This window comes from Copidosoma floridanum, unplaced genomic scaffold (assembly GCF_036245765.1).
Source record: "Copidosoma floridanum isolate Cflo_tuat_1 unplaced genomic scaffold, Cflo_Japanese_pri ptg000013l, whole genome shotgun sequence".
In the NCBI taxonomy this organism is placed as follows: Eukaryota; Metazoa; Arthropoda; class Insecta; order Hymenoptera; family Encyrtidae; genus Copidosoma; species Copidosoma floridanum.
The window spans coordinates 729,988-757,394 of NW_028321890.1; the positions used below are offsets into that span (position 1 = coordinate 729,988).

General features: G+C 32.7%; 1 protein-coding gene across 3 annotated transcripts in view; it reads right to left on the reverse strand.

Annotated features, from left to right (window-relative positions):
* Window positions 1-25,866, reverse strand: part of Gmppb (GDP-mannose pyrophosphorylase B) — a 176,084-nt gene extending 150,218 nt beyond the window's left edge. For 2 of the 3 annotated variants that reach the window (XM_089591082.1, XM_089591081.1), the window contains exon 1: window positions 25,128-25,718. In XM_089591082.1, coding sequence (XP_089447208.1) covers window positions 25,128-25,280 — 153 coding nt within the window. In that variant the 5' untranslated portion in view covers window positions 25,281-25,718. Of the gene's footprint in view, window positions 1-25,127; window positions 25,719-25,771 lie in introns of those variants that run through there. The other variant, XM_089591083.1, reaches the window with a different exon arrangement.
* Window positions 25,867-27,407: the final 1,541 nt, after the last annotated feature.

Here is a 27,407-nt window from a genome sequence, read left to right on the forward strand (position 1 = left end):
AATATTATTAATTCACTACAATTCAAGCTACAGCAGTTTTTCTCACCAACGGTGATAAGTATCCGTCTAGCTCTCTTTTACGGGCACTACTTGAAGCACTCAGTGCTTAGAAATTGGGTAGGATGAAAAATGGGATAGGGTAACGTGATTATTAACACTAATCGGTATACTGCCTGAGTCTTGACTGGTTGTTAACACCAAAACATTTTCCTACACACCTCCCGATTACATTGATGGAGCGTAAAAACAGTAGTTAATCGACTCTCAGAGAACAACAGTAAAATGCGAGATGGCGATACTCGAACGGTCACCAATCAAAGTACCTGCCAACCATGCCAAATGCTCCTTGACTTTGGTGTTTGATGAAACTGCAACTCTACCGCTTGCGCCTCATGCACGCACACACACGCGCGCGCGCACGCGCACGCGCACACACACACAGATAAAGAGTTTAATGTACGGAGCATTCCACATAACCATTCCACTGCCCCTCCACTACCTCTCAAAAGACCTACCACTGCCATTCTACCGCCGCCACAAACTAAGATAAAATTCGTCTTATTTCTACGTTATTTTAACCTACTAAATATTGGATCGAGCTCCCTACCATCTCTCCAATGCCTCCCATCGCCCCTCCACTGACCCTCCACACAATTTTTCTTACCCTCCCCCCACCGCCCTTACACGATTTTTCTATTGTTTCAATGCACTTCTATTGTCGGCGTAAAAAAGATAAAAAGGATGCATAATAAACAAGTATGTATTAAACAAACGTACGAAAGATAATTTTAGTACCAATACAGGGGCGCTCTCTGTAATGAGATTGATTAGTAACAATGTTTTCTTATACTGTAAAATATTAAGGATAAAATATTAAAAATTTTGGCTATTTATTTAATAACTTTAAGTGAAAGAGCTAACTTAAGTGTGGATATTGCCCATATATTTTTTGGAACTACGATAAAGTGAAAAAATTAATTACAAAAATCATAACAAATTTTTTGAATATAGTGTATGCAACACAGTTGTAAAAAAAAAAAACATGAAGTACACCACATAAAAGAGCATACGTATGGTAAAATTATACATTGGTTTATCTGTGACTAGAAATTTAAAAGAGCAATGTATTTGTGGTGTGGTTTACATGCACGTAACCCGGAGCACAATGAAATTTTAATGATTTTAACGAATAATTCTTCACAAAGGCTTTGAGGTAAGAGGCAAAAGGTTTTACACAAAATCCAATACTCTATTTAAAAATAAGAGTTGTGTGATATAACTTCTGTATTGTTAGTCCTAAATTATTAGTCACGTGCTTTAATATTTAAAAAAGTAACGTAAATTAAATAGAAATACAATTTCGAACACAAAACAAAAAATACGTAGCGTCGCAAGTAGTAAAAAAAATCAAAAAATAATACTTTGGGGAAAAAATCAGTCAACAAATAAAATAGATACAAATAAAAATTTTATACACAAAAAACAAAAAGTTATGAAAACAAGCTAATACATGGCAAACATTTTTCCACAGAAAAGAAGTCATCATATATACGAGATCTGTCCAGAAAGTATCAGGCCTACCTCTACAACTCCGCGCTGTAGTGTTCGAGGGGCATCTGTGGTACATAAACGTAAACAGTAAAGCCTTACAAACTCAACGGTTTCTCGTTGATACCTTTCGGACGCATAGTTCATGCGCAGCGCGTCTTTTTTACAAAGTTATTTTTGAGTTTGGTGGATTTCGTGACAGTTAAAAATGACTGAAAAGCAAGATAAACGAATTTGATAAAAAAAGTGGTATAATCGTTTCAAAGAAGACCGTACTTCGACGACAAAAACATTGGATAATATTGAGCAGGTGCGACTTGCGATCGAACGAGATCGTGGTATGACTGTGCTGGAACTAGAAGAAGACCTTGGAATACCAAAAACTATAATTTGGGAAATTTTAACCTCAAATTTAAAAATGACACGCGTGTGTGCAAAGTTTTTACCGAAATTGCTCAGCACAGAGCAAAAATAGCTTCACTTAGAAATCACATAGGACAACTTAGAAATGGTCAATAATGATTATTCTTTGCTTAGAAAGATTTTTACTGGTGATGAGTCATAGGTTTATGGTTATGATCCTGAAACAAAACAACAGTATTCTCCGTGGAAACACTCTGGATCGCGAAGACTAAAAAAAGCACGTCAAAATCGAAGCAATACAAAGTTAACGTTGATTGTTATTTTTTATTGAAAAGGTGTTGTGCACCAACAGGTCAGACAATCAATAAAGAATTTTACGTTGAAATTTTAAAACGTTTGCGTGAAGCAGTGAGAAGAAAACGCCCGAACTTTTGGTCAAGTGGTGACTGGCTCCTTCATCGCGATAATGCGCCAGCACATTCATCCAATCTTGTGCAACATTTTTCGACTAAACACAGTATCGCATTACTGCGATAACCTTCGTACAGTCCCAACGTAGCCCTCTATGACCCTTAGCTGTTTCCAAAACTGAAAAAAAACCACTTAAAGGACAGCGATTTAATGACAAAACGATGTTTAAGAATAATGTGACAAGAGAACTCAAGGCCATCCCTAAAAGTGAGTTCCAAGACTGTTTCAAGAAGTGGAAACATCGCTGAAACCGTGTTGTTCAATAAAATAGACATAACTTTGAAGGATAACATGCACCGGATAATGAAGAATAACGCTAGCGCGGAGTTGTAGAGGTAGGCCCGATACTTTCTGGACAGACCTCGTATAATTAACTGTAAAAAGGATTATTTATTAGAATTATGTATAAGAGATTTAGGTGTCATGTGACAAACTTAACCTTGAATTTCTGAATTATAAATGGTTTTTTTTTTACTTCCGACATTGGCACTAAATAATGCAAAAAAAAAAAGATTATTGTAATATCGAATGAAATATCAATAGTCATTATCACTTCAATAGTTGCTTTAATTTATTGCCATGTAGGTAAAGATATTCTTCGACGACTACAACAATTGACTTTTTTTCATTCAGAATTCTGTGCCAAAATTTTGCACAACAAAATTTGCTATGTTAATATTTTAGAATACTATTGTTTTAATTCAGTAAGAAAAACTTGGTTCGATCGGAAATCACTTCGAAATTATACAACAGTTAGTCAACTTAATATAGTATCTCCTAAGAACTAACAGTGTTTTTTTTTTAACCAATTTCAAATCGTATCAACTGTGCAGAGTTTGTTGAAATGTTAAGAACAATTGACGAAATACTTTATAGTACATTTAAATATGCTACTATTGCCTTCAGTTAAGTAAAACACGACTTCCAAATTCATGATAATTTTGAAGAAGCGTGAAACTTTGTGCTGCCATACCAATTAGAAAATTTGTTTGCGCAGTTCTAAGTGTCTAAAAATATTTGAGGCAAAAATTTATGGAAATAATTTGAAATAATTTTTATTAAAAATTTTAAAAAAGAAAGAGAAAATAATGCTTTATTACAGCTACCTCCCAAAAAAAACGTTGATTCACAAAATAATTTAAAAAAATTTATTCAATATCGGAAAAAAATAAATTATATCATTGCAAGTCCCAAATAAATAAAATAAAACTAATGTTCAACGAAATTTTAACCCAATAAAAATAAGGTCAAAACCAATAGAATTTTACCTTATTTAGAGAGGGGCAAGAGGGCTGGGGGGGTTTTGTGAAATCACCCTCCAAAATCACTATATAATATAGAAATATATACATATTTATATGTATATATTCCTATTATAATATATAATTATTTGTGTGAGGCAATCCACATATCCCCTCCACAGCTTCCCACGGCCCCCCTCACAAAAAAGCTAAAATTCAACCGTTTCCTTCGCTAATTTGACATTTTTTAACTTTTTCCTTAGATCCCCCACAGTTCTCCACAGACCCCCACAAAATTTTGCCTGTCCCTCTACAGGCCCCCCACAGGCCCCCCACAGGCCCCCCACACCATTTTTTATACATCATGTCATGTATACTTGTTAAATGATGAAACATTAAGCAGTGACTTTCAATTTATTACCATAAGTATTGCCGATTTATCTATAAAAATCATTAAGTAAAGTCGATAAATTATGTTAAAATCTCATTCCAAATAATATTTTTTATTTCTGTATTTTTTTGCCTTTCTACTTGAATAAATAAATTGTTTTTATTTTTGCATCTTGATAAAGCCACGTATGATTTACCATGAGAAACAAGGGTTTTTTAAAATACAAACCTACATTATCGAAACTTTGACCTTGGGATTTGTTTATTGTCATAGCAAATGCCACAATGATTGGAAATTGTTTACGATACAAAATAAACGGTAATGTTAAGGAGTTTCCTGTGTCTAAAGTTATTCTTGGAATGAAGACTCTATTTTCGATTTTTTCTCCAGTTATTATTTCTCCTTCTACATTATACTGTAAAAATTTTGTGATTCGTAAACGTGTTCAATTACAGAGTCCATCTGATATACTTAAATTTCTTAGTAACATCACTATTGTACCAATTTTTAGATTGAGTTCGTGAGGTGGTAATCCTTCACGAATATTGCTCAAAATTTTCACCGGAAAATTAAAATAAATATTATCGTCTAATTTATCAACCCCTTCTTAAGTTGCGTTATCTATACTATAGTAAGTTTTAATTCCTCCAGTGAATTTTTTAAGAATTTTATTATTTAAATAAGAGGTGTTCTCGTTATGAAATGTAAGTATAACACTATTGATCGAACAATTGTAGATATTAAAAAATATTTGAGAGCATTCATCATTTGAGATCCAATTTTTAGGAATGGTTCAAGTTTTTATTTCCCCTTTCCCAATTTTTAATAATAATTTTGAAAGTCTTTATCGTTAGAACGAATATTAATTTTTTATTTCAAAATTTGAAATAAGTTCGATAAAAATTAAGATTTAATAGTTTGTTCAAGTATAATTTTTCTATTACCGTTTTTCATCACTGGGGGAAGTGGACGAAAATCATCTCCTAAAGTAATTAACTAACTTCCAAAATATTTTTCAGTATTACATTAATCTCTTAACATTCTATCTACTATTTCCAATGCTCTATTTGGAATCATTAAAGCCTCATCCCAAATAATTAAATCAACTTCTCTTAATTTTATTTTAACTGACTCGAATTCTAAAAATGCACTCTCTATATTATTAAGACCTAAAGGAAGTCTAAAAGTTCTATGACTGGTGTTTCCCTTTTGAAGCAAAATTGATGCTATGCCAGTCCATGCCATTGACATTATTTTTTAATTTTGAGAAAAAAAAAAATAAACTAATGTTTTATATAAATAAGTTTTTCCTGACCCTCCAGAACCATCAATAAAGAAAATATTATTTTTTTGTTCGCAAATAATATGAAATATATTTTTCTGGTCATTATTCAAACTTTTATACATCGAGTTAGACATTTCTTTGCTGAAACGTAATTTATCATCTATATCTTCTTTTCTACTCTCCATTTTTTTGGTGTCGGTAAATTAAAGCATCCACATGTTTTATCTTCTGATTCTTAAATTTGGTTAATATTTAAAAGAGCTAAATTATCTTTATTATTGGGCGTCAAAAATTCTTTGTATTTATTCCATATTTAATCATCTTAAACGTTTACTGAAATTAAAAACCAAGCAAAAAATTGTCTTAATTGATATGAAAACATAACAGCAATTGTTTCTTTAAAAATATCATTGATTTTGCATCATTGTCTATTAAACCCATTGCAATTGTAGTATCTTTAAAAGTGTCATAAGTTATTCCTTTATATATTCTAATGTCTTTGAACGATGTCGAACCAGTTACTTTATTAGTGGAGAAAATCGATTTTCCACACTAAAATTAGTGCGGAAAACACTTATTTTCCGCACACTTATTGCGAAATAGTAGTTTTCCTACGAGTTTGAAAAGTCTTTGTTTGCGAACCGAGAGGTTTGCGGTCCAAGCCGAAGGCGAGATCCGTAACGAGGTTCGTAAAGGAGACTTTTCAAACGAGTATCGGAAAACTGCTTTTTTGCCCGAGGAAGTACCAGCCTCCCAAAACCACCCGAGCGCGGAAATAGTACATTACTCATCTAGGGTGGAAAAATAAAGAATGTCTCATATCGCAGGCAATTGACGCCTGAGGCGAAGCCGAGGGCGATAAGCATGCGATCTGAGGGATTCTTTGTTTCCTCCCGTGGGTTGTATACGATTTTTTATCAATCCTGCACCGAGAGAAGGGATTTTTGTTCCACGAAGCGAGACGAAAGTTCGTACTTTCGGCGCAGTATGATGAGAAAACTTGTATGCAACTCGTGCGGGACGATTTCCTGCACTCGTGTGATAGACTCGCACTCGTGGCCCGTGACGGTAACTCGTGCGAATCAATCACGACTCGTGCGGGAAATCGTCTTTTCCGCACTTGTTACGTAAAAAACTACTTAAAAGCATGACAAAAAAAATTTCTATATAACTATGCAGAGTTCATTTGATGCTACAGTTTTGCTGCAATGCAAAAATGAAATAATTGATACCGTCAGGACTAAAGATTGAATGTTAATGCGCTTAAATAATGTTTGATAAATTGTAGCATTAATTTTACCTATTATATAATACTTTTGACTAGAAAATTTAAATAACTAGCAAAATATAATCAAAAAATATAAAGAGTACACGGAACTTTCTACTCTTACGCTACGATCAAAAGTCTAACTCGGTCAGATAAACCATTGGTTTTAGTCTCTAATTTATCGGGTTCAAGACACCGATATTCTCATACTTACATTTTTTTTAATCAACTGATTTAGAATATGAAAATATGTGTAGTGAAACTTTCAACTTTACTATCATTACAAACAGTATTAACAACATATTTAGGGCTCAATACTGATGTGCAAACTATATCCAGCTATGTCACACAAATCCTACCACTTACACTTCTTACAAATATCTACTGTTATATATATATATATATATATATATATAGAGTTATATATAAGGAGAGTAGTAAAGCAGGTAATTCATAAGCTCAGTAAAAACAATTTGAAAAATTTGAGTCTGAGGATAAAAACTAAATCTGACGATCATTGAAAAGTGTGATTATCGCTGTTATAATTTTTGTATTTGCATGGAAAGTACCTCTCAAATTGTTAAATAACTGTTTAGTATGTATTAACTTTGAGAGAAAAGTATTTAAAATCATTGAGAAGCATTACTTGTTCATGGTATTGTTGTTGCAAAAAGTTTTATGTTTTTAAAAGCTTGGAACTAAAAAAACTTATTCATACCCACATTATAACTTGAATAGTAACCAGATTAAAGTATCGAAGATGAAAAGGTAATCTACAACTTTGTAGTATCATCTACAATAAATTCATCACACTTCCAAGAAATTATTTTTCCTTTAGAATGAAAAGTATTTGTAAAGTTTAAGTAAAATCCGTGTACAAAAAGTAGTGGTAAAATCAATTAATAGATTTATTGTTGATAAACGTATTACTATTCACAAAACAACATTAAATACAAATACATAAAATGTAAATACGTACATTCTTCCACGAGTATCAAATCCGCTCTGGCCAAAAGGTAAAACACTTGACTAGGGGTCTTTCCAACCAGGTTTAAATTCCATTGATGGTAATAAGGGTCACTTTTTTTTATTGTCCTCTTAACTTATATTAGCTATACCAACTCGTATTGTAGATACGAAAAATATTAAAGTTTACGGGTTACACGATAAATTTTTTACTGGCCGAAAATCTTGCTCGATAAGTACTCTACAACTTCATGAAAGATATCGTTTACGATATTGTTCAGAAATTTTTAAACTTGTGTTTGAGATCTATAAGGAGAGGTAGGAACTATTTAAACTATCTCCTACGAATAAATGTTTGATGTAGGTAGATTTATGGCACAGTAGATAAACTACAGCGATTCCAGCCCAGGTGGGCTCGAGTCGCCAGGCGATTTTGGCCCACTCCCTCTCCACGGCAAGCGGACCCCTCTTTTCAGGTGGAGTAGTCCCTCCTGGAGCGAGCCGGAGCTGTGACTTCCTCGCACTCCTTGTGCGTGCACTGCTTTTGGTTGAGTACGCCACCTGCAGCGCTGCTTGAGTTTGCACGCGCTGTTTGAATTTATGCGAGCTACACTGTGCGTTAGCGCCTGTAGCGCCACGTACACCAGCTCGTGACCTCCAACGCAGTTTGAGTTTGCGCGCGATGCAATGTGTATAAGTCGTCTGTAGCACTGGTTTTCGCGCGTTATTTGAATGTGCGAAATCGTGTGCAGCTTGTGCAAGTGGTAGTTATATGCATACAAAAATTTTTTTGTGTTAGCGAGCGCGTTGCATGATACAGCAGGATATGGAGTAGTACGGAAATAATTGCTAAACATTTTTTTGTTTTATTTTTAGAATTAGTTCGTATTAAATAAAAAATGTACATGATTTACAAAACAAGACTCTCCAAACATACTTGATTTATAAAATTAGTTTTGTTAAACATCTTATTTTTGAAATACGTAAAAATTTACCGGAAAAAGTTTATCAGTATTATTTTTATTATGTGCTTCGCTTAACCAACCATGTCGTAAACAGTCATCCATGTAGACTTTTGCTTTTGTCGTTTAAGGCATTCACATGCTGCATAATATGAATCGCTACCTTGCTTTGATGACTTGATTGATATGCTAATCAGAAATAGTTTTTCTTGTTAAAATTGTTTTGCCCGTGTGAAAGGTATGCTGGAGAAGAGACTTTATCTTCACAGTCTTTAAAAGGAGGATGCATTTAAAGTAACATCACCCTCAAATCATTTGATTCCACGGACTTATACCGTTTGGTGATTATTATGCTTTTTTATATCCAACGGTAAATCATTGAAAAATATTGCAAGGTGGCTTGATTATCCAATGACCAACCACGTTTCCTTGCAAGGAAACCACTGAAAATTCTTTCAGTGTAAAGTATCTGTCAGCATTATAAAAGCCATGGATACTAATGATGAAATTCATGATGTGTTTGATAAGTATTTTGAAATTGTAAAAATTAAAGTAAAAAATTATTTTTCCTAGTATATTCTTTATTTGACAAGACTCTCGTCTTCACTGTTGCTGTTACTACTTGTGTCACATTAGTAAAGCTGAGTGAATAATAAGATACAATCTGTATTTATACCTTCACATATCAGTGCTAGCAACATCTGCCCACCCACAGCGCTGCGTAAGATTGCGCAATCTCTCTCTTCATGAGCGAATATAAGATGCAGATTTCCTTCTCTTCGAGTACCTGAGCCACTCTTGTAACTATAATCGGTCAGTTGGATAGCTTAGAAGTGTAACTTTACTTTTAAGAATTATTTTTACATCTCATCCTTGAATTATAATTTACATATTTTAACAGTTCTTTACTACTACTGTCAAAAAATTTGTTTGTTAGAAAAAACTACTTTATACATCGAACTAAGCACATTTTTTTGATCTTATTTAAAATATACCTAATCCCTTATTGCAGAAACATTTTTGATAGCACATGAAAAGTTAATTTTAAAGGCGTGGTATTTGCATGGCAAATAGTCTTTGTTGAGATTTGCAAGAACTGGGCATCCATACTCCTCAATATTCACAACTCTATAAGTGTGGAAAGCATTAATGACTTGCACTTTTATTTTATTTTATCGTATGTATGCATGTATACATACTTGCATGAAAGTATTTCTTCAAGGTATTTTTTTTTTTCAAGACCCTTGACAAAAACCGTTTCTGCATCAACAAATTTGGTTTTAAATATATTAAGTGCTCTTTCATAGGAAATGTTTCCAACATTACAGCTTATCTCATGGAAATTGGTTATTAACCAACGATTTTGCTTTTTGTCTGCATGTGATAAATTTTTCCACTCGAAAGGGGGCTTAAATACTATTACAACTGCCATGGAATTTTTTTTCTTCCGTAGTTCAGCACATGAAATTTCTTTAAGAAGAAATTTATTATTTACAGTCTTAAAACCCTGGATATCTACAATTTACTCCATCACTGAAAAGATAAATATACCTTCTCAGTCGAGGGTATACAAACAAATGAATACCACGTTAAAGCACATCATACTGAACACACAATAAATCATCCCGATCCTTTCATGTGAATTGAGCAGAACTTTTTACCTTAGTGTGTCTAAAATAGATTTCTCACGATATAAATTTTATTGATGTAAGTGTTGTACTTTGAAGACCTATGACCATATACATATATACATATATACACTCGGTCGTAAAATGTAGGTAGCAAGTTTATCGGAACTTTAGGGAACAGAGTAGTAAATTTCAAGATTCTATAATCTTTGAAATGCTGATGTATTTATAATATTTTTTTATTTAAATGCAATATATTTTACAAATTATTAACAATTTATTTACAATATCATAATTTAAGTTATTCAAATTTTAGTATGCGACGTAAGGTAAATTCAGGTAATTTGGGACACTTTTCAGTAGCAAAATTTTCATCTCCACTTTTATTAATGTCCCTTATTTTTTAGAATTTTTTAAAAAGATTTTTCCTGTAGTCGGACGTTATTTTAAGTAAAAAAAAAAAAAAAATCTTGTAGTGCTTTTCTAAATGTTGGAAAATATGTTATTTTAAATTTTTTTGTAATTAAGCCTTTGCGGGACATATGTACGCCAGATTTCAGCTTATTCTGGACACCTATTAAGTTAAATCGGGACACATGTAAGATCTTTGTTTTAAGAGAGTGTATTTTATATTTTGATCAGTTTTAAAATTATTAAGTAGTCTAACAAATCGACTTTTTTCAAGAAATATAAAAACCAACGAAAAGTCATTTTGTACAAGATTTTAATCTTAATTTTATTCACGCAAAACTTCTTGTTTTATTTGTTTTGATTGTAAAACTTTAATTTCGTGAATAACCAAGGTTCGTCCTATTTCATCAACTTGTTTTTCGTAATTATGTATATCTGTTCTCAACTTTTGTCTGTTTTCTTCATTTTCTTCCAATTTTATTGCGTTCTTAATTTCTTTTATTTTTTTAAAAATGTCTTTTTTTTGTTATTTAAAATTGATTCTTTTTTTTTCATATTTCTAGCTTTTGCTCTTTTTTGTTTATTCTGTAATACTTTTTGTTCCTTTTATTTCTTTTCCGTTTCTTTCTTTTCTAATTATTAGTTTCTTTAATTTCTAATTTTCTTATTAGTCTGTAGCAAATACTTTTGTACAGAATCCAACAGCAAACCTTTGGTTACTGGAAATTCTGTAGTAGCACAATAAATAATCCAGTTAACAATTTGATCTTCGTCATCTTTTGAAAAAAAAATTGGATGTCCTGCTTTACTGTCTATTGGTGATAAGCCCTTATATATTTTGCAAACAACGTTGATTTTGGAATATCAAAAACCCTAGAAGCCTCCCTCACTGTGAATTCCCTTACAATAAGTAAATACTTATATAAGTTGAGATTACTTACTGTTTACAGTAGTATTAAGGTTATGATGTTTGTTTACATGTCGCATACACCTTCAATTGACTAATTACACTTGAATTTTACGTGAAAACTGTTCCCCTTGATCTAATAATACACTTAACTGTTTAATTAAAGTGAAAAAAGTTAATTAACTAGTAGTTTTTTACTGTATTGACTAAAAAATGAAAGTTGTGCCTCGCGAAGATATGATGTGTCCAATAATACCTTAAGGAGTAAAAAACGTTAAGGTAAGTCGGGACACACCGTCCAGAATTGGCTCATCAGTATCTTACTTGTGAGGTAATGTGGGACGCGCAATTTTAAATTATCAAAGTTGTTTTCATGACACTATTTATGAATAAATTATTTCAGGAAACACTACACTAATCGTTGGAACATTTTCCTCCTACTTTCCATCTTATAAATCTTTTTTTAATCATATATGAGGATACTCGGTCATCTCCCCGGCACGGAAGAAAACTTGGTTGTTGACGGCTGCCGTCAGAACACCTTACAACATTTTTTTTTCGCATTACTCTTTGCTATTAATTATTTTACTTTTTCGTTGCTTTAGATAAATAAAGGCTTGAAGAATATTGGGATTTTTTTTTTTTTTTTTTGAAGACTTGTTTATCATTTATAAATACAGTTTTTAGTCTGTGTCCCGAATTAGCTTAAGAATTTGAAGTGTCCCGAATTACCTGAATTTACCTTAATATCTTTTTTCATTTTATTATCAACTTCTTCGTCTCCCTTTTTCTTTTTAATACTTAAATACTTAACTTCAACTATTTCTGCAGATGATTCGACAGGCGGCTGTGGAGAAATGGATATGTCCACAACTTCTGGTGAATAGGACAAATCGATAGTTTGTAGCGCGCACAGGTTTAAAAAATTTCGAAACTCTAAACCCTCTTCAAGTTCAATCTCATCGGTTTTATAAACTGGTCGCGTTCTCGCCATTACAATATTCATAGTAAGTTTCTCTCTGACCATATAACTGAACGGTTCAGAGTACTGTTTCTGAATGATGGATATCAAAGAGCTACTTAGCTTTTCTTAACCTTAGAGCAACTACTCCAATCCAATAAGAAAACAGCAGAGTTAGAAAAAAATGCAAGTGCAATACCCGCGCCCGCAGCCCCCTCCCTTCAAATATGTGCAAAGCATGCGAAACTATGTTTCGTATCTATGGTTTACGCAAAAATCCTCTCCCTTGGTCTCATGCATACAGATAATTTTTTGCATGTATGAATTTTTCCTTCTACTATACATTTTTTTAAATTTTCAAATAGCCAATCAGAAATATCATACGCCCTCCCTCACCATTCTACTCATTTGCATGCACTTTCCAAAGGATTTAAGGGCTGCTCTTGACCTTAATTTCAAATCATAGCTAATGAATCATACAAGGAGCCAACAACTTGGGGCAGTATTCACATGACCAGAAATCATCCTTAAACAAAGTAAAGTACTTTTGTTTTGTAATTTATTTAGCTTTGTTTTTTTTTACCTCATCATTTTTTTTTATTATTTATATCTTATCTATCACTTTAGCCGTAAAAATGATAGCATAAGTTCTATGTTAACTCTCTTCGCAGCAATGATGTTAAGAGTTTTTTTTTACCACAGAAATTATGATAAAAATCTGTTCTAACTTCATCCGTAGAAATGACGTTGAGAGTTTTTTTTTAATTTTCTTTCTCATGATTTAAATTTTAAAAAATCTTTTACTAAAAATAATTTCGGTTGTTATGGACGTAACATTTTTTTTATAGCACAAAAAATAGTTAAAAAAACAGCAGCTGGTGACCTCCAAAGGTATAACGAACAGCTTTTTCGCCGTACGTTCAATACTTTTGCAAGGGAATATGAAGAAGAGTCGACGATTACAGACCCTATGGGTCATGAGTTGCGTGTGGAGGATTCCTTAGCATATGCTGTGGTAGCAGCCTCAGTGGAAGCTGTGGATCTTGATCAAGATGCTACTATGGATCCTCTTGAAAATATTGATAAAAATGCAGTACTCATGGACAATTTTTTTGAAGAAAAAAAAGGTAAGAAAAAAATAATAGTATTTCATATTGATATTAATATTTTGTACTATTTTCTTAATAAATATTTTGTTTCTTTTCCATGAGAAGAAAACTTTTTAACTGCATCTGAAACTGCATAGATAAATAAAATATTGACTGTTGAATCACCACTAACAGCCTTATCATCATCAGTTTCGTGGTGGATAGAGCGAAATTGGAGTTTTAAAATAGCGCCAGAACCAATAAAAGAAGAAGGAGGAGAAAAAGAAGAAAACGTCCTATACTTACGCTGAATCAAATAATGCCGACAGCAGCAGCAGTAGCAGTCGATTGGGAAAACATTCTAAAACACTTACACCAAGTATAAGGAATATCACAACAACACTTCCAGTTGCAGAGAACAATAAAACAGTAAGTCTTGGAGATGTTAATAGTGTTTTCGAAAGACAAATCATGACAGCATTGATTGTTAACTCAAAGCACTAAAAGTTAATACACTGTTATCATCTGAATATGTTACAGTCAAAGATAACAGTGAAAATACAGATATAAAATTCTTTAACACAAAGTCACAAACCATTTATCAAACAACTGATTTAGACAACTGGTTTGATAAGAATGTGCAACAACCAATTGAACAAAGTATGCATAACTTTAAAGATGCCGGTTCTGGCTGATTTTTACGTTTAATATTAAAGTTAGTCATCAACATCAATAAATTAAATCCTATGCGAGGTTGCTTATTGAAAGACTTACCAGACTACATTAAAAAAAAAAAAAAAAATTGCTTATGTAAATATTATTAACACAAACAATCAATTATTTAAATGGGCTATTTTATCAGCATTGCATCCGGTAAATAAAAATGAAAATCGTGTCTTAAATTATAGAAGGTACGAAAACGAGATGAATTTTAATAATATTAAGTTTCCTGTTGTCCCTACACAGTTTTTAAATTTGAAAAACAAAATAATGTTTTGGTTAATTTAAATTTTCAAAAAAGAAAGGTAATACTTATAATGTTTGTCCTAGTCGTTCATCAGGAAACAAAAAAGAAAATCATGTTAACGTTTTACTTGTTAAAAGTTTTTATATTGATGATGATAAGAAGGACGATAATGAAATCAGTACGGTGGACGATTCAAATACCGAGTATAAATAGACGCCTCGTACGAAGTCTAGCCTTATTCACATTTTCTCATTTAAATTAACATTGGAAAATCCGAATAAGGATAGACTTCGTACGAGGCGTCGAAATATTATTATGTCTGGATTAAAAATTTGTCACTTTTAACACGCCAACAGTTGTCTGAACATCAGCATGCCGCAAACAAATTTAATCGATGCCTTCACTACTTTTGGTCTAAAGATTAATTGAAAGCACATAAAGAAGATTGCAAAAATATGAATAGCTGCAAAATTATTCTACCTAAAAAAGAGAAGAATTCGCACATACTTGAATTTAAAAATTTTACATACAAGAACTGAGTACCTTTTGTTATTTATGCGAACTTTGAAAGTTTATTGGAATCAGTTGAAAATTAACGTCCGCACCAACATCATGTAGCGTATAGTATTGGATGTTTTATCAAAAGCAGTTATGATAATAGGAAATCAGAGTGTAAAAGTTACAGACAAAATGATAAAAATAGTAATGAAACACCTGCTAAATGTTTTGTCAATATTCTTTACCTTTTCGCTTTAAGACTGGAAGAATTGTAAAAAATCATATCAAGATGATTGATTTAACAATATCAGAGAAGGTCGTGTATCATCAAGCTTCTTTATGTCATATATGTAACCATCCCTTTAGTTTAGTTGATAAAAAAGTAAGAGATGATTTTCATCTGACTGGAGAGTACGCATATTTTTTTACTGTAATAATTGTTATTATTTCTTAAACCAAACAAAAAAAATTTTTTATTGCAGGTTTCGAGGCCCCGCGCATGGCAAGTGTAATATTAATCATCATGATTCAGAAATGATACCTATAATTTTTCATAACTGAAGCGGTTATGATTCTTATTGGTTTGTAAAAGAACTTGCTATTAACTTCCCAGGAAGAGTTTAACTTTTACCACAGACGAAAGAAAAGTACATTTCCTTTACAAAATACATTTAAGGGACTGATATTAATCTACGATTTATAAATACCTTCAAATTTATGGCTTCATCTCTCGACAAACTGTCATCAAGATGAATTGAAAATTACCGAAAGTACATTCTGAAATGATGATAACTGTAATATTAATCAAATAAATCTATTAAAAAGGAAAGGCATACTTCCGCATGAATATATATTCTTGTTTGAAAAACTAGAGGAAAAAAAATTACCAACAAAACAAGATTTTTATTCGCTACATGCACAATTTGAAAAAACGATTGCAATACCTGTGCTAATACGTGAAACTAAACGATGTGCTTGTCATCTGCTAGCAGACTGCTAAGCATTACTAAACTTAAGAAAGTTGTGTTTTAATACATTTACAGTTTTTCTAAGGATTAAATTTTTACTAAAATTATGAGTAGTAAATACTCATTTTACTTATTCATGTTTATTAAAACATCTTGATTACAATGCAATGAAATATATCTTATACTGTGTATCTTTTAGAGCTATTAGCTGGCGTAACCTGCAAAGATGCAGAAGCTCTGACTTCGAAAATGAAAACAAACGTTGGATATACAGCACGTATCGCGAATGTTGCCTTCTGCTATGCGAGGCCAATAGTTCTCGTTTTTCCCTAATTGGCGCTGCTTCAAAATTTTTCACGTATCGAATAGTAGCTTATACGAAGCTTATATTACTGATGAAGAGTATAAGCATGCTAAAAGTATCCGGAATACTTTTAACAAACACTAAGGCAGTATTCAGATTTATACTTGAAAACTGATGTGCTACTACTTGCCGAAGTTTTCGAAAATTTTCGAAAAATTGTCTCGAAGCATATGAGTTAGACCCGGCTCATTATTATACAACACCTGTTTTAACTTGGGGTGCTACGTTGAAGCATACAAAGGTTTGAAAATATTTTTTAAATTATAGTTCAATATAAAATAATAATAATAATGATAATAATAATAATAATAAAAATAATAATAGTAATGATAATGATAATAATAATAATCATATTAATAATTTTTATAATAATAACACAAAGATAATAATTCATTCAAGGTAAAACTTAAATTGTTACGTAATGTTGACATGCTTATGTTTATTGAGCGCGGTGTATGTGGTGGCATCAGTCAATGTTGTAATCGCTATGCTAAAGCAAATAACGCATACATGGAAGAAGGCAAGCGCGATGATATGGATGAAAAATATCTCATGTATTACGATGTCAATAATTTACATGGTTTGGCCATGATCCAACCATTGCCTTACGCTGATTTTAAATGGATTGAAAATATTAATCCAACAGGTATTTTAAATGTAGAAGATGATGCTGAAAGCTGAAGATCTTGCTAACACCGAAACTCTCCATAACGCACACAAGAATTTACCATTATGTGCTGAGCACATGACACCTCCAGGATCCAAACAGAAAAAATTATTGACTATTCTGTACGACAAAAAATGATATATAATACACTATCGAGCACTTAAGCAAGCTGTGAGTCATAGTCTCCGTATAACAAAAATCTATAGAGCCATACAGTTTAATCAAAGTTCATGGTTAAAAACATACATAGACTTAAAAAGTCAAAAACGACAAAATGCAAAAAATGACTTGGAGAAAATGTTGTTCAAATTATTTAGTAATGCGGTGTATGGAAAAACAATAGAAAATGAGCGCAAGCGAATTGACGTTAAGCTTATCAACAAGTGGGCAGGAAGATTTGGGGCAGATGCATTTATATGTGGTACGTCCCAATTTTTATGGTTGTGATATATTTGACGATCAGCTTGTTACTATACAATTACTGCGCACTGATATCTTTATTACAAAACCAATATATATATACATATTGGTTTTTTAATAATTTATACATGTATATATGATTAAGTGTGTTGGACCTGTCCAACATACTTGTGTATCAATTTCATTCTAATTTATGAGAAATCTAATTGGGGATCAATGTAAACTGTTGTATACCGATATTGATAGTCTTATATATGAAATAACGAATAAAAATATCCATAATATGATGCGTAAGAATATCAGAAAATTTGACACATGGGACTGTGGTATCAGCAATGCCTTTAATATGCCTCGTGAAAACAAAAAAATCGTTGGTCTCATGAAAGATGAATGTAATTATTATATTATGTTGGAATTTATAGGATTGCGGAGTAAAATGTATAGCGTGAAAATTCAAAATCAAAAACCATTAAAACAAGCTAAAGGTGTAAAGAGCTCCGTAGTAGGAGCTACGATAACTTTTAAAGACTATATCAAGTGTCTGACTGAAAATTCTAGCATCACTTGAGAGCAGAAAATTATTAGATAGCGTCATAATCAGCTATTCACTGAAAAAAAAACAAAAATTGCTGAAAGGGCACACAATGACAAACGATTTTTGCAACCTGGTTGTACAGATACTCTACCATGGGGTCATTAGAGCATAGTGGGAGAATAATTATCATAGAATAATTATTATTATCCAATAAGAGGGAAGGATCGATAGAAGGGGTAGCCAATTAGGTAGGAGAAGCAGCAAGAACTGTTCTTGTATTGGATCCCTCAAAAATAGACAGAACACTAGCAGATGAGCCTGTAGTGGAGAGATCGGCCCTATGTAAGGAGTTGTCTCGACCAGGCAAGCTGATTCTACACTCCAGCAGAGGTCCAAGTAAGGTTGAACTTAATCAACAGAAGCTGACATCACCTTTCAGTGATCCACCTAGTAAAAAATCTAAATACAGTCAAGATAACATATTTTTGTAGTAACTATTTGTGCATGTTCACACAGCATATGTAATGTATGAATAATTTATGCTTACTTTCATGTTTTTTTTTGGTTTGTTAAAGATGGATCTTGCAACATTCAACAAAATCGCTGACAGTGATTTCCTGCCAACGAAAAAACTTTCCGAATTGATTTCCAACCCAAACTACATGGTGTCAAAACTAAGAAAAGTTTGTACTAAATTCGGACCTAAGATACTTGTAGAACTTGACGATGACTTTCAAATTTTTCTGCAGACTAGAATAAGTTCAGCTCTGTTTAAAAATGCTGTTAATAAATTTAAATTATCCATAGTATACATCTATAGTATACAACGGAAACATATTATATTTTCTTATGTGTGATGTAAAAAAGTGAAAAAATAAATTATAATTTTCTCTAAAATTTGAATGTTTATTAAAAACATTATTTCTATGTAACATTTTTGTTATTACTTGATACATATAACAATCTTATCATTTTAAACGTTAGAGTAATTCAAAATATCTTAGTTATTTGTTGGTCCAACTATTGTGAGTACTGTCAAAGCCAAGCTATTTGACATAAACTTGATTGCCACGCCTTTGCAGGACCTTCTCTTTAAGGTATACATCAGGATTTTTTGTTTTCTGCAGTTCTTGCTCGTAGAACCCTCCAGTAATAGGTTGATCTTAATAATCTTTCAGATAATACGTCGTTAGATTTGTTGATGTTCCTTGCGTGATTGAAAATATTTCTTTCGACCAATTCGATGTATAACCTTTCTCAAATGCTTGTTTTGTCTTGCATACGCGTACTTTATCGCCAATTTTACATTTTGTCTCACTGCTATTTTTACATCTTTTTTAAAACTTTTTCAAGACTTGAATTTTATTTTCAGCAGTAAAGTCTTTCAGTTTCAAACCAATTGTTCGATGTTTCCTATTGTTATGTAATTTTATTAACGTTTGTAACAAATTCAACCATAAATAATTGCCTTGCAAACTGAATTTTTTTCCACATGAAATCTTTTAAACTACAATTTAATCACTCGCATATTGTAACTTTAAGATTGCTGTAAGTTAAGTATAAATTTATTTTACAATTTTGCATGAGATTTTGGAAGTTTTTATGATAGAATTCCTTACCGCAATCAGTTTGCATGTTTACTGGCACCCATCCTTCTTTCATTATCGAATGCATTGCTGCAGTTACTCCTTCACCAGTTTTTTTCTTGATAGGTACAGCCCATGCGTACTTGAAGAAAACGTCTATTACAGTGAGCACATACCGATATCCTTTGTTTTCACGAGCGTAAGGCTGCATCTACAAGGTCTGCTTGCCAAGTCTCATCCAAACCATGTATGTTGAATTTTCGGCAAGGGTAATTACGTCTTGCTGCCTTATGAAGTTCAAGTAAGAGCGATGCGTAACGGGCGTGCACAGAAAGCGTGCGTTCGGTACAAGCGCTCGAGCAAGACTATTGGAATCAGGCTGTTAGTGTTCAGGAATGTTGTTGGAAGCGACCTCTATTTTTGCTGCTCTAACGCATTGAATAATGAGTTGGGAGATTATCTCGTGAAAATCGCAAATATTTTCTTCCTGTTTCATTTGAGAATAATTGATGTCGGTGATGTATCAAGCTTAAGTTTTAGAAGGAGCAAAGTGTGCCTTTAAATGGTTTATGAAATCGCCTCATGTATTTATTGTTAATCCGTCTAGACAACTTCTTGCTCTACCCTTCAGTCTGGCAATGACTGTTCTTAAAAATATAAAATATACGTTCTTACGCATTTGAGATAAGGGATCTACCATTTTGAACATCTAGCAATAAATCTCGGATAGGTGTATTTTGACCAATATATATGGGTATGTGTAAGGCAGCTTTACTTATACGTAAAGATGAACTATTTAGGGCTATGTGACGTGATAATTTAAGAAATTCAAGTGATTCTTCCGCTTCCCTTTCCCTATGGTATTGTTCGAGTAATTGCACCCTTGTGGCTACATCTGGTACCTTGCTTTTATCCACAAGTGTCTGATCCATTATATACAAAAAAAAATTGTTAATAATAAAAAAAGTAAGACAATAAAGGAATTTAGAAATAAATTAAAACAAAACAAAATGATAAAAAAGCATAAACATAAAAATTTTTATTTGGTTAAAGCATACTATAAATGAAACAAGAGGGCTTACTTCAACTTGCCAGTTTGTTACGTCCAAACTTCTATAAATGAAGGGCGAATCTCATAGATTCGTTCTACAAACAAATAAATTTAATTTTTGTTCGTCAAGAACCAGCCATCGGCCCAAAGGCCTTATTTGCTTTTACTTACAGTATTAAATCTTTGACTCGGTGTTGTGGTGTTAGGTTTCACCGAGCAATGCGTATGGAGTGATGTACGCCGAGCTGGCGTTGACCTACTGTTTGCGCTTATGTCTTATGTCATATGGTAGTAGCGAGTCTTATTCGTTTTTTTTTTATCTCACGTTCTTGTAAAGGTCTTTGTCATACGTTGTCTATTTAATTCTTCCTCGATATTCAATTTATTAATCAAGTAAGAATTATGTTTCTATCAATTAGAATTTTGAATCTTGAAACGTTTCACATAATTTGGTAATTGGAATAATTTTGAATAAAGAAAGATTATTTAATCAGCAACCAAGTTATGTCTTTTCTGATGATTTAATCATTTTAGAAATGCCGGAAATAGTTAATTTTACAAATAGTATAAATAATAAAGTTTCAGATTCACACTTACAACGTTTATGCAATTTATAGTTTTCTTAAGTGAACTTACTTCTATCGTCGTTGGTTAGCCGATGCTTGCGAGCACGCAGTCGTAAGATCTTACTGGGTTGACCGCAACGATGATCCTAACCCTACACGAGAGCACTCGTGGCGATGACAATAATTAGGCTGCTGTTTTTACCGTCGGAACCCAAGTCGATGGTCCTTTCTTTCTTGTTCCTCCTTGATTCACTTTTTAGGCAAGTCTACAGTGATCTGGTTTGCTCAACCCTTTCTCATGTAGCTTAGTCACCGAACTAAGTCTTACATTTGCTTGAAATGCACGTTTCTAACACGTAGCTTAATCACCGAACTAACCCGATCAGAAAGGTTAAGAGGGCTTCATGTTGGGCCTACATTGGTTACCCAGTTACCTATGTAGGTCCAACCAGGGCAAATACATACATGTAGATGGCGCAGTGTAATGGGGGATTACGTGAGGCCGATTTTGGCATCCCAATTAACCTATAAAGGACAGGGTTAGAAAAATAAAGAGGGATTTAAAAATAACATTTAATAATTAATGTAGGCGACGCATATAAGTCTAATTCGTAATGACATTCATTAGCATAATTTATTTGCAAATCACTCTTAGTATTAAATAATCCCACTTTATTGATTATTCCATACTTCAAAATTTTATATATTCACGAACTCTTTTTATATTTAACAACAATAAACGCTATTCTTTGTTACCCGTAGTAATTTATTAATATAATAAAACTTGAGTAAATCTTCGTATTTAATACTTAATATGTCTGTCCCCAAATATATATATATATGTGTATATATATATATATATATATATATATATATATATATATATATATATATATATATATATACGTATACCCCTCCACTCTCGGATCTTTCGATGAGTACAAAGAAAAACTAGGTAGACGATAACTTTCTCGGCCCCAGTTAGCGCCCACACAGAACTCCATTACAATCCTAGCTTGGTATCACCTAGGCAACTCACATAGGCCCCAGCTAACTACGTTGGGAGCCTTGCTAACTTTCCGATCGGAAAGTCTTACATTCGCTTAAAAGACGCAACAGAACTCACTCTCCAACTTTTAAAGTTACTTTGGAGCACTTGATGAAAGAGAAAAGGCGAATATTGTTATGTGCGATGAGTTTTTATACTCTTGCGTTTAAGGAGGACGCGTCAAGTTGAGGATTCGATCGACCAATCAAAGATTAACCTAACTACTCTCGATTGACACGAGCACACTCGTGTTGCAATAATTATGCAGTGATTTATGGTTAAAACTACTGATCTCTCGGATTTTACATTAAGTACAAGTTGCTGTCGAAATTGTGTATGATATTTCTTGTGTACATACGCAGTAAAAAACATCAAAATTGTTAATTATTCACATTCTCGGATGTACCACTGAGAATTGATGTTGTAAGATGAGCGCTTTATGAGATTGTTGGAGATTGCACGCGTAGTTTGAGTTTTGCGACGGTAGCTTGTTTTAAAAGAAGCAAGTTATATATCACGGGATTGCAGAAGCAGATGTACCGCTCAATGGTTCGAGATCGCTTAGCTTTTGCTTTTTTTATTTAAAAACGAAACTGTGTTTCAAAGTAATAAATACTAAGTATATGACATGGGATATCACACCTAAATGCCGTGGACAATTTTTTCAATTTTTCGACCACTTCCTTCCCCCAGGTAAACTTTGTGTTAATTAGAATTAATCCCCTCTTCCCTAAAGTTACGTTGACTTACTTTTTTTTTATATTTTCAAAATAAATATTTTAAATATATCTTTTGATTAATGACTGTTAAAATTGAAATATTTTAAGTTTTTATTATCTTACGAGGACAATTTTCAAAACGAAGCGTAACAGCAAATGAAGCAATGTTAGTCATAATGAGTATAAGTATAAGCATATTTAGCAATGTTGTCGAAGAATGCCTTATAATCAACAAAAATCATAGTGGGATTTTAAAACAAGTGACTAAGTGAAATACAAAATTTTTGTACGTCAACTATTAGGTAAATAATTTTAAAGCTAATATTTGAGAATAAAAAATAGTTGTCACACATTAACTTATTGCCTGACCCTCCACCCCCAGCGTAAACATCCGTATGATTCAACCAAACCCCCCTCCCCCTAAAACTGTCCACGGTATTTAGGTACGAGCCTTAACTTCCTTGATCGTCCTATCGGTGTGAAAATCGCTATATTTTCTAGGAAATCGACTCAATTTTCGAATACATTTAAATGTTGATTATCTACTTTATTTACTTAAATATCTAACGTACTTACGCACAGAGTCATAAACAAGGATGTCGGGATAATGTACAAAAGTAATTAAATATACACAAAAATTCTATACTTTTGGAAGCATACATTCATATATTAGTATACGTACGTTCGGATACAACATAGTCATATTTTTTTAACGTTTTATCTCTCTCCTCTGATTGCAGTGGACTAATACAATACAGAATTAATTTTTTGGAATACTGGATGACTGGAAAGTCTCTGTTCTTTTAGATGGGTATACCTACAATGAAAGTATGATTGTTTCCACCACAAAAATTCATGAAAAAAAAATTACTTCTGAATTAAAGAGGTTGGGGTGATAGTAAAATGCAGAGATCACAGTGATATTCAGTTTTCAGGTATTATAGGATACGTAGAACTAATACGAAAGCCATGTGATGTAGGCTCTTACTGGACGTAACCCAAATTTTGACATTAACAAGGACAAAAATTTTTTATAAATTTAAAAATGTTGACAAAAAATCCACCCTATGGGTTAATTATTGTTAAATAATAAAGTGAGCAAAATTTTGAGGTATGTTATAGTGCATTTTAAACAATGCCAACGTCAAGCGTAAGTCAAATATTGAGTTGTTGGGTGTAAGAGAGGGTGTACGGTAAAGGGGGGCAAGCTGCGCGGGCAGGGGGACTCCCCCTTCCTCACCCCTTAGAATGATACTCCTGAACGTCCTTAACTGCTTCTTTGACCCAAATCCAAGTTAACTGTTTTTTTAAGCTAAACCTGAGTTGACAGCTTTTTCTACCAAATTTAAGATTACTTTTTCACTATTGTCTAAGCTGGCTATCTTTTATCGAACTGTCGGTATTCGCTGCGTGCAACTATAAATCAGCGCCACCTGAACGGCAAGAAAAGGCGATGCTGGATAACACAAGTACAAAGCCTCTTATGTACTATAAAGTTTGTTAATTATTTTTTGCAGTTGAAATGCATTTTTGATACTTTAAGCATGGATTTTTACTGCAGAGAATTGGTAAGTATCGAAAATGCATTGAAACAGTAATAAAATTTTCAGCCCGTAGTGGCGTAATAGGCTATGTATTCGTGTTATTTAGCATCACCTCTACTCTTCTTGCCCTGCACATAGCGCTATTTCAGATTTCTGCACATGGTGAGTGCAACCACCATATGATAACATAGTGGTACAGTTACATCTTGATTGATGAGCAAAATTAGGCAGCATTTGTCATCATTGGTGCTCTGATGGATGACCGTTCAAGTCTCAACATTCACTTTTGCTACTGATTTTTCTGACTTATCAGATAATTCATTTCTGCCTTAACAACGTGAACGGGAAGTGTGCTGAGTTTATCCTGATGTTTATACCGGATTCCTTACAATTTAAAAATACAAATTTATAACTGGAGTTATCATGGCATACTACTAATGCAGTTGAAATACCCACGGCCATCAATCTCCACCTACTTACCTACCAATTTGCAATAAAATAATTTAAATCTGGAGCAGCCGATCAGAACTGCACTTATGTGTGCCACTGTTCCTTCACCCAATGTAGGACACTACAGATAGCGATAATCATTAATGTAAAATTAATAATGGTACCAAAAAATTAATTTTAAAAAATTATACCACTAATACCTTGCTTAACTAATTTAATTTTGATTATAAAGTGTAGAATAAGAATTTTCCTTACTAATGCTTCAATCTGGTGAAGTAACATTGGTTTATTGGCAAATTCTACCAAAGGCTTTGGTCTGCTTAGCGTCAAAGGACGCAATCTTGTGCCATATCCACCAACTAATATAAGCGCACGTAGTGTATTCGATTTTTTTCTCTTCTCGTACATGCTGTGACGATTGTTGTAATTTAAAAATAAGTATCAGAAGGTATTCAAGTATAAATTGAACCTAGGTACAGCTTAACGCTTTCTTTAAATGGCAAGAGTTACAAGTTCAGCCATACACAACCAATCTTGAACCACAGAATAGAAAACGAATGTTAAAAAACGAACAGTAAGAAATTTAACTATAGAAACTATTGGAATATGGAAAGGGAGTATCAGAACAAAAATGGAGTAAAAAAACGTTCTCATCCAATAAAGTGAATACAAAAGCAGAACTTATATAAGTTATTAAAATATTCTAATGTCAACCTAGAGGATACGAATCCTAAAGTTTTCGAGTAAACAAACGAGTAATGTAGGAACTCATAGTCCCATTTAACCACGTCGATAAGAATCGAGTAAACTTTATTGACTTAGCCGTTAATAATTTATTCGAAATGTTTTTGGCCTCTGCTTCTCTGCAATATCAGAGATGTAAAGGTAACTATACTTACTAAAACGCGGTAATTCACCTAAGTCGGTTCAGCTCGGACATCTGGTAAACCAGACCACCGCACACGGATATTGGGCACATGTTTTTTGGTCAGTCAGTTAGTCCCATAGATGCTTGTTCTTACTACGCATCAACATATAAAATGTAAAGAATAGATCGCTTACTTGCAGCTAGAACAATTAGGCTCACGTAGAGAGAGAGGAAAGACTAGGGCAGTTAGTCTTTCTCTCTCGCACACTCACGGAGTGGGGTCGTAGGAGTACAGACTACAGAACAGACAGGAGCATAGACATATAATAGACCAAGAGCTGAGGCCGAAGGGTGGTCAAAATTTTAACCAGCCGCCACACTTACCAAAATTAAAAAACCTTATGATTCATCGAGATATTCGAGATCCAAAATATTTTGGTCATATTTCATAGTGGTGAAGAGTTAAGTGGTAATTATAGTATATAAAATATATTTTATTGACTAGCCGCAACTTACACCAATGGATAGAAAATAAAAAGTTGTTCCCTAGACGTGCCATTTGCGGCAAGATTAGAATGCATCTTGTACCCGAAATGGATGGGACTGTCTAAACAATAACAATCGTAAAGCTTATAATTGACAAGATCAAAGAACGTTGGACAGCCTTTTTACAAACACCTGAATATTTTTCAAAATTGAGCAAATCCATGCCTCGAAGAATACAGCGTGTGATTCAAACTAATGGAACTTACACAAAGTATTGATTAGAAAATGTATAACTATAATTCTGCTATCATTAATATTTAATACACATCATTTGTTTGCAATAAAGGAATGAATTTAATTGGTGATGAACATTTTGTTGTTTTTACAAAACGTTTTATTTTATTTGTAGAGATACAGAGATTTTTTTACTTTTTATTGAAAAATTTATTTTTTTATCACAAAATATGGCAACCAAAAGCCATTATTTTTAGAATCTTTAAAAATTTCAATCGATCACTAGTTAAATACATGATAATGTTAGATGTTTTTGTACAAAATTTGTTTCTATTATAAAAATTGTATTAATTTCATCATATTTTATTAAGCAAATTTAAATATATGTATTTTATCCATTGTAAAAAGAGTTTTCATCTAATAATGATTAGCTGGTCCTCATAATCACCACTTATTTATGCAACATACAGTCAATGATAACGATGATAAAATTCTAACAATATTAGGATAAGGAGAAGAATATGGTAAAAAATTTATTCTCTATCGTTAATCGTGTCTAAAGCTTGCCTTTAAAATGGTAAACAACAGGATTTACAATATTTATTGACTTGTGTGGCTTGCGTTAAACTTTAATATGTTTAAAATATAATACAATGAATATATATATAAATAAGATGAATTGAGCAAAGTGGGCACGAAATAAAAATTGAATATTACAATGTATACGAGTACTAGATTCATGCAGAGTTGTGTTGATGTTCTAGAATCCTGCTAACGAAAATCGCGCGATTTATCGTGTGACATGTTTCGTAATTTATTGTGTGATTTAGCACACGATTTATTGTGTGACATTATCGAGCAAAAAGTCACACAAATTATCACGCGATTTATCATGTGATAAGTCGCGCGATTTTTGTAAAATATATGTAGTTTGAAATTATTACTGT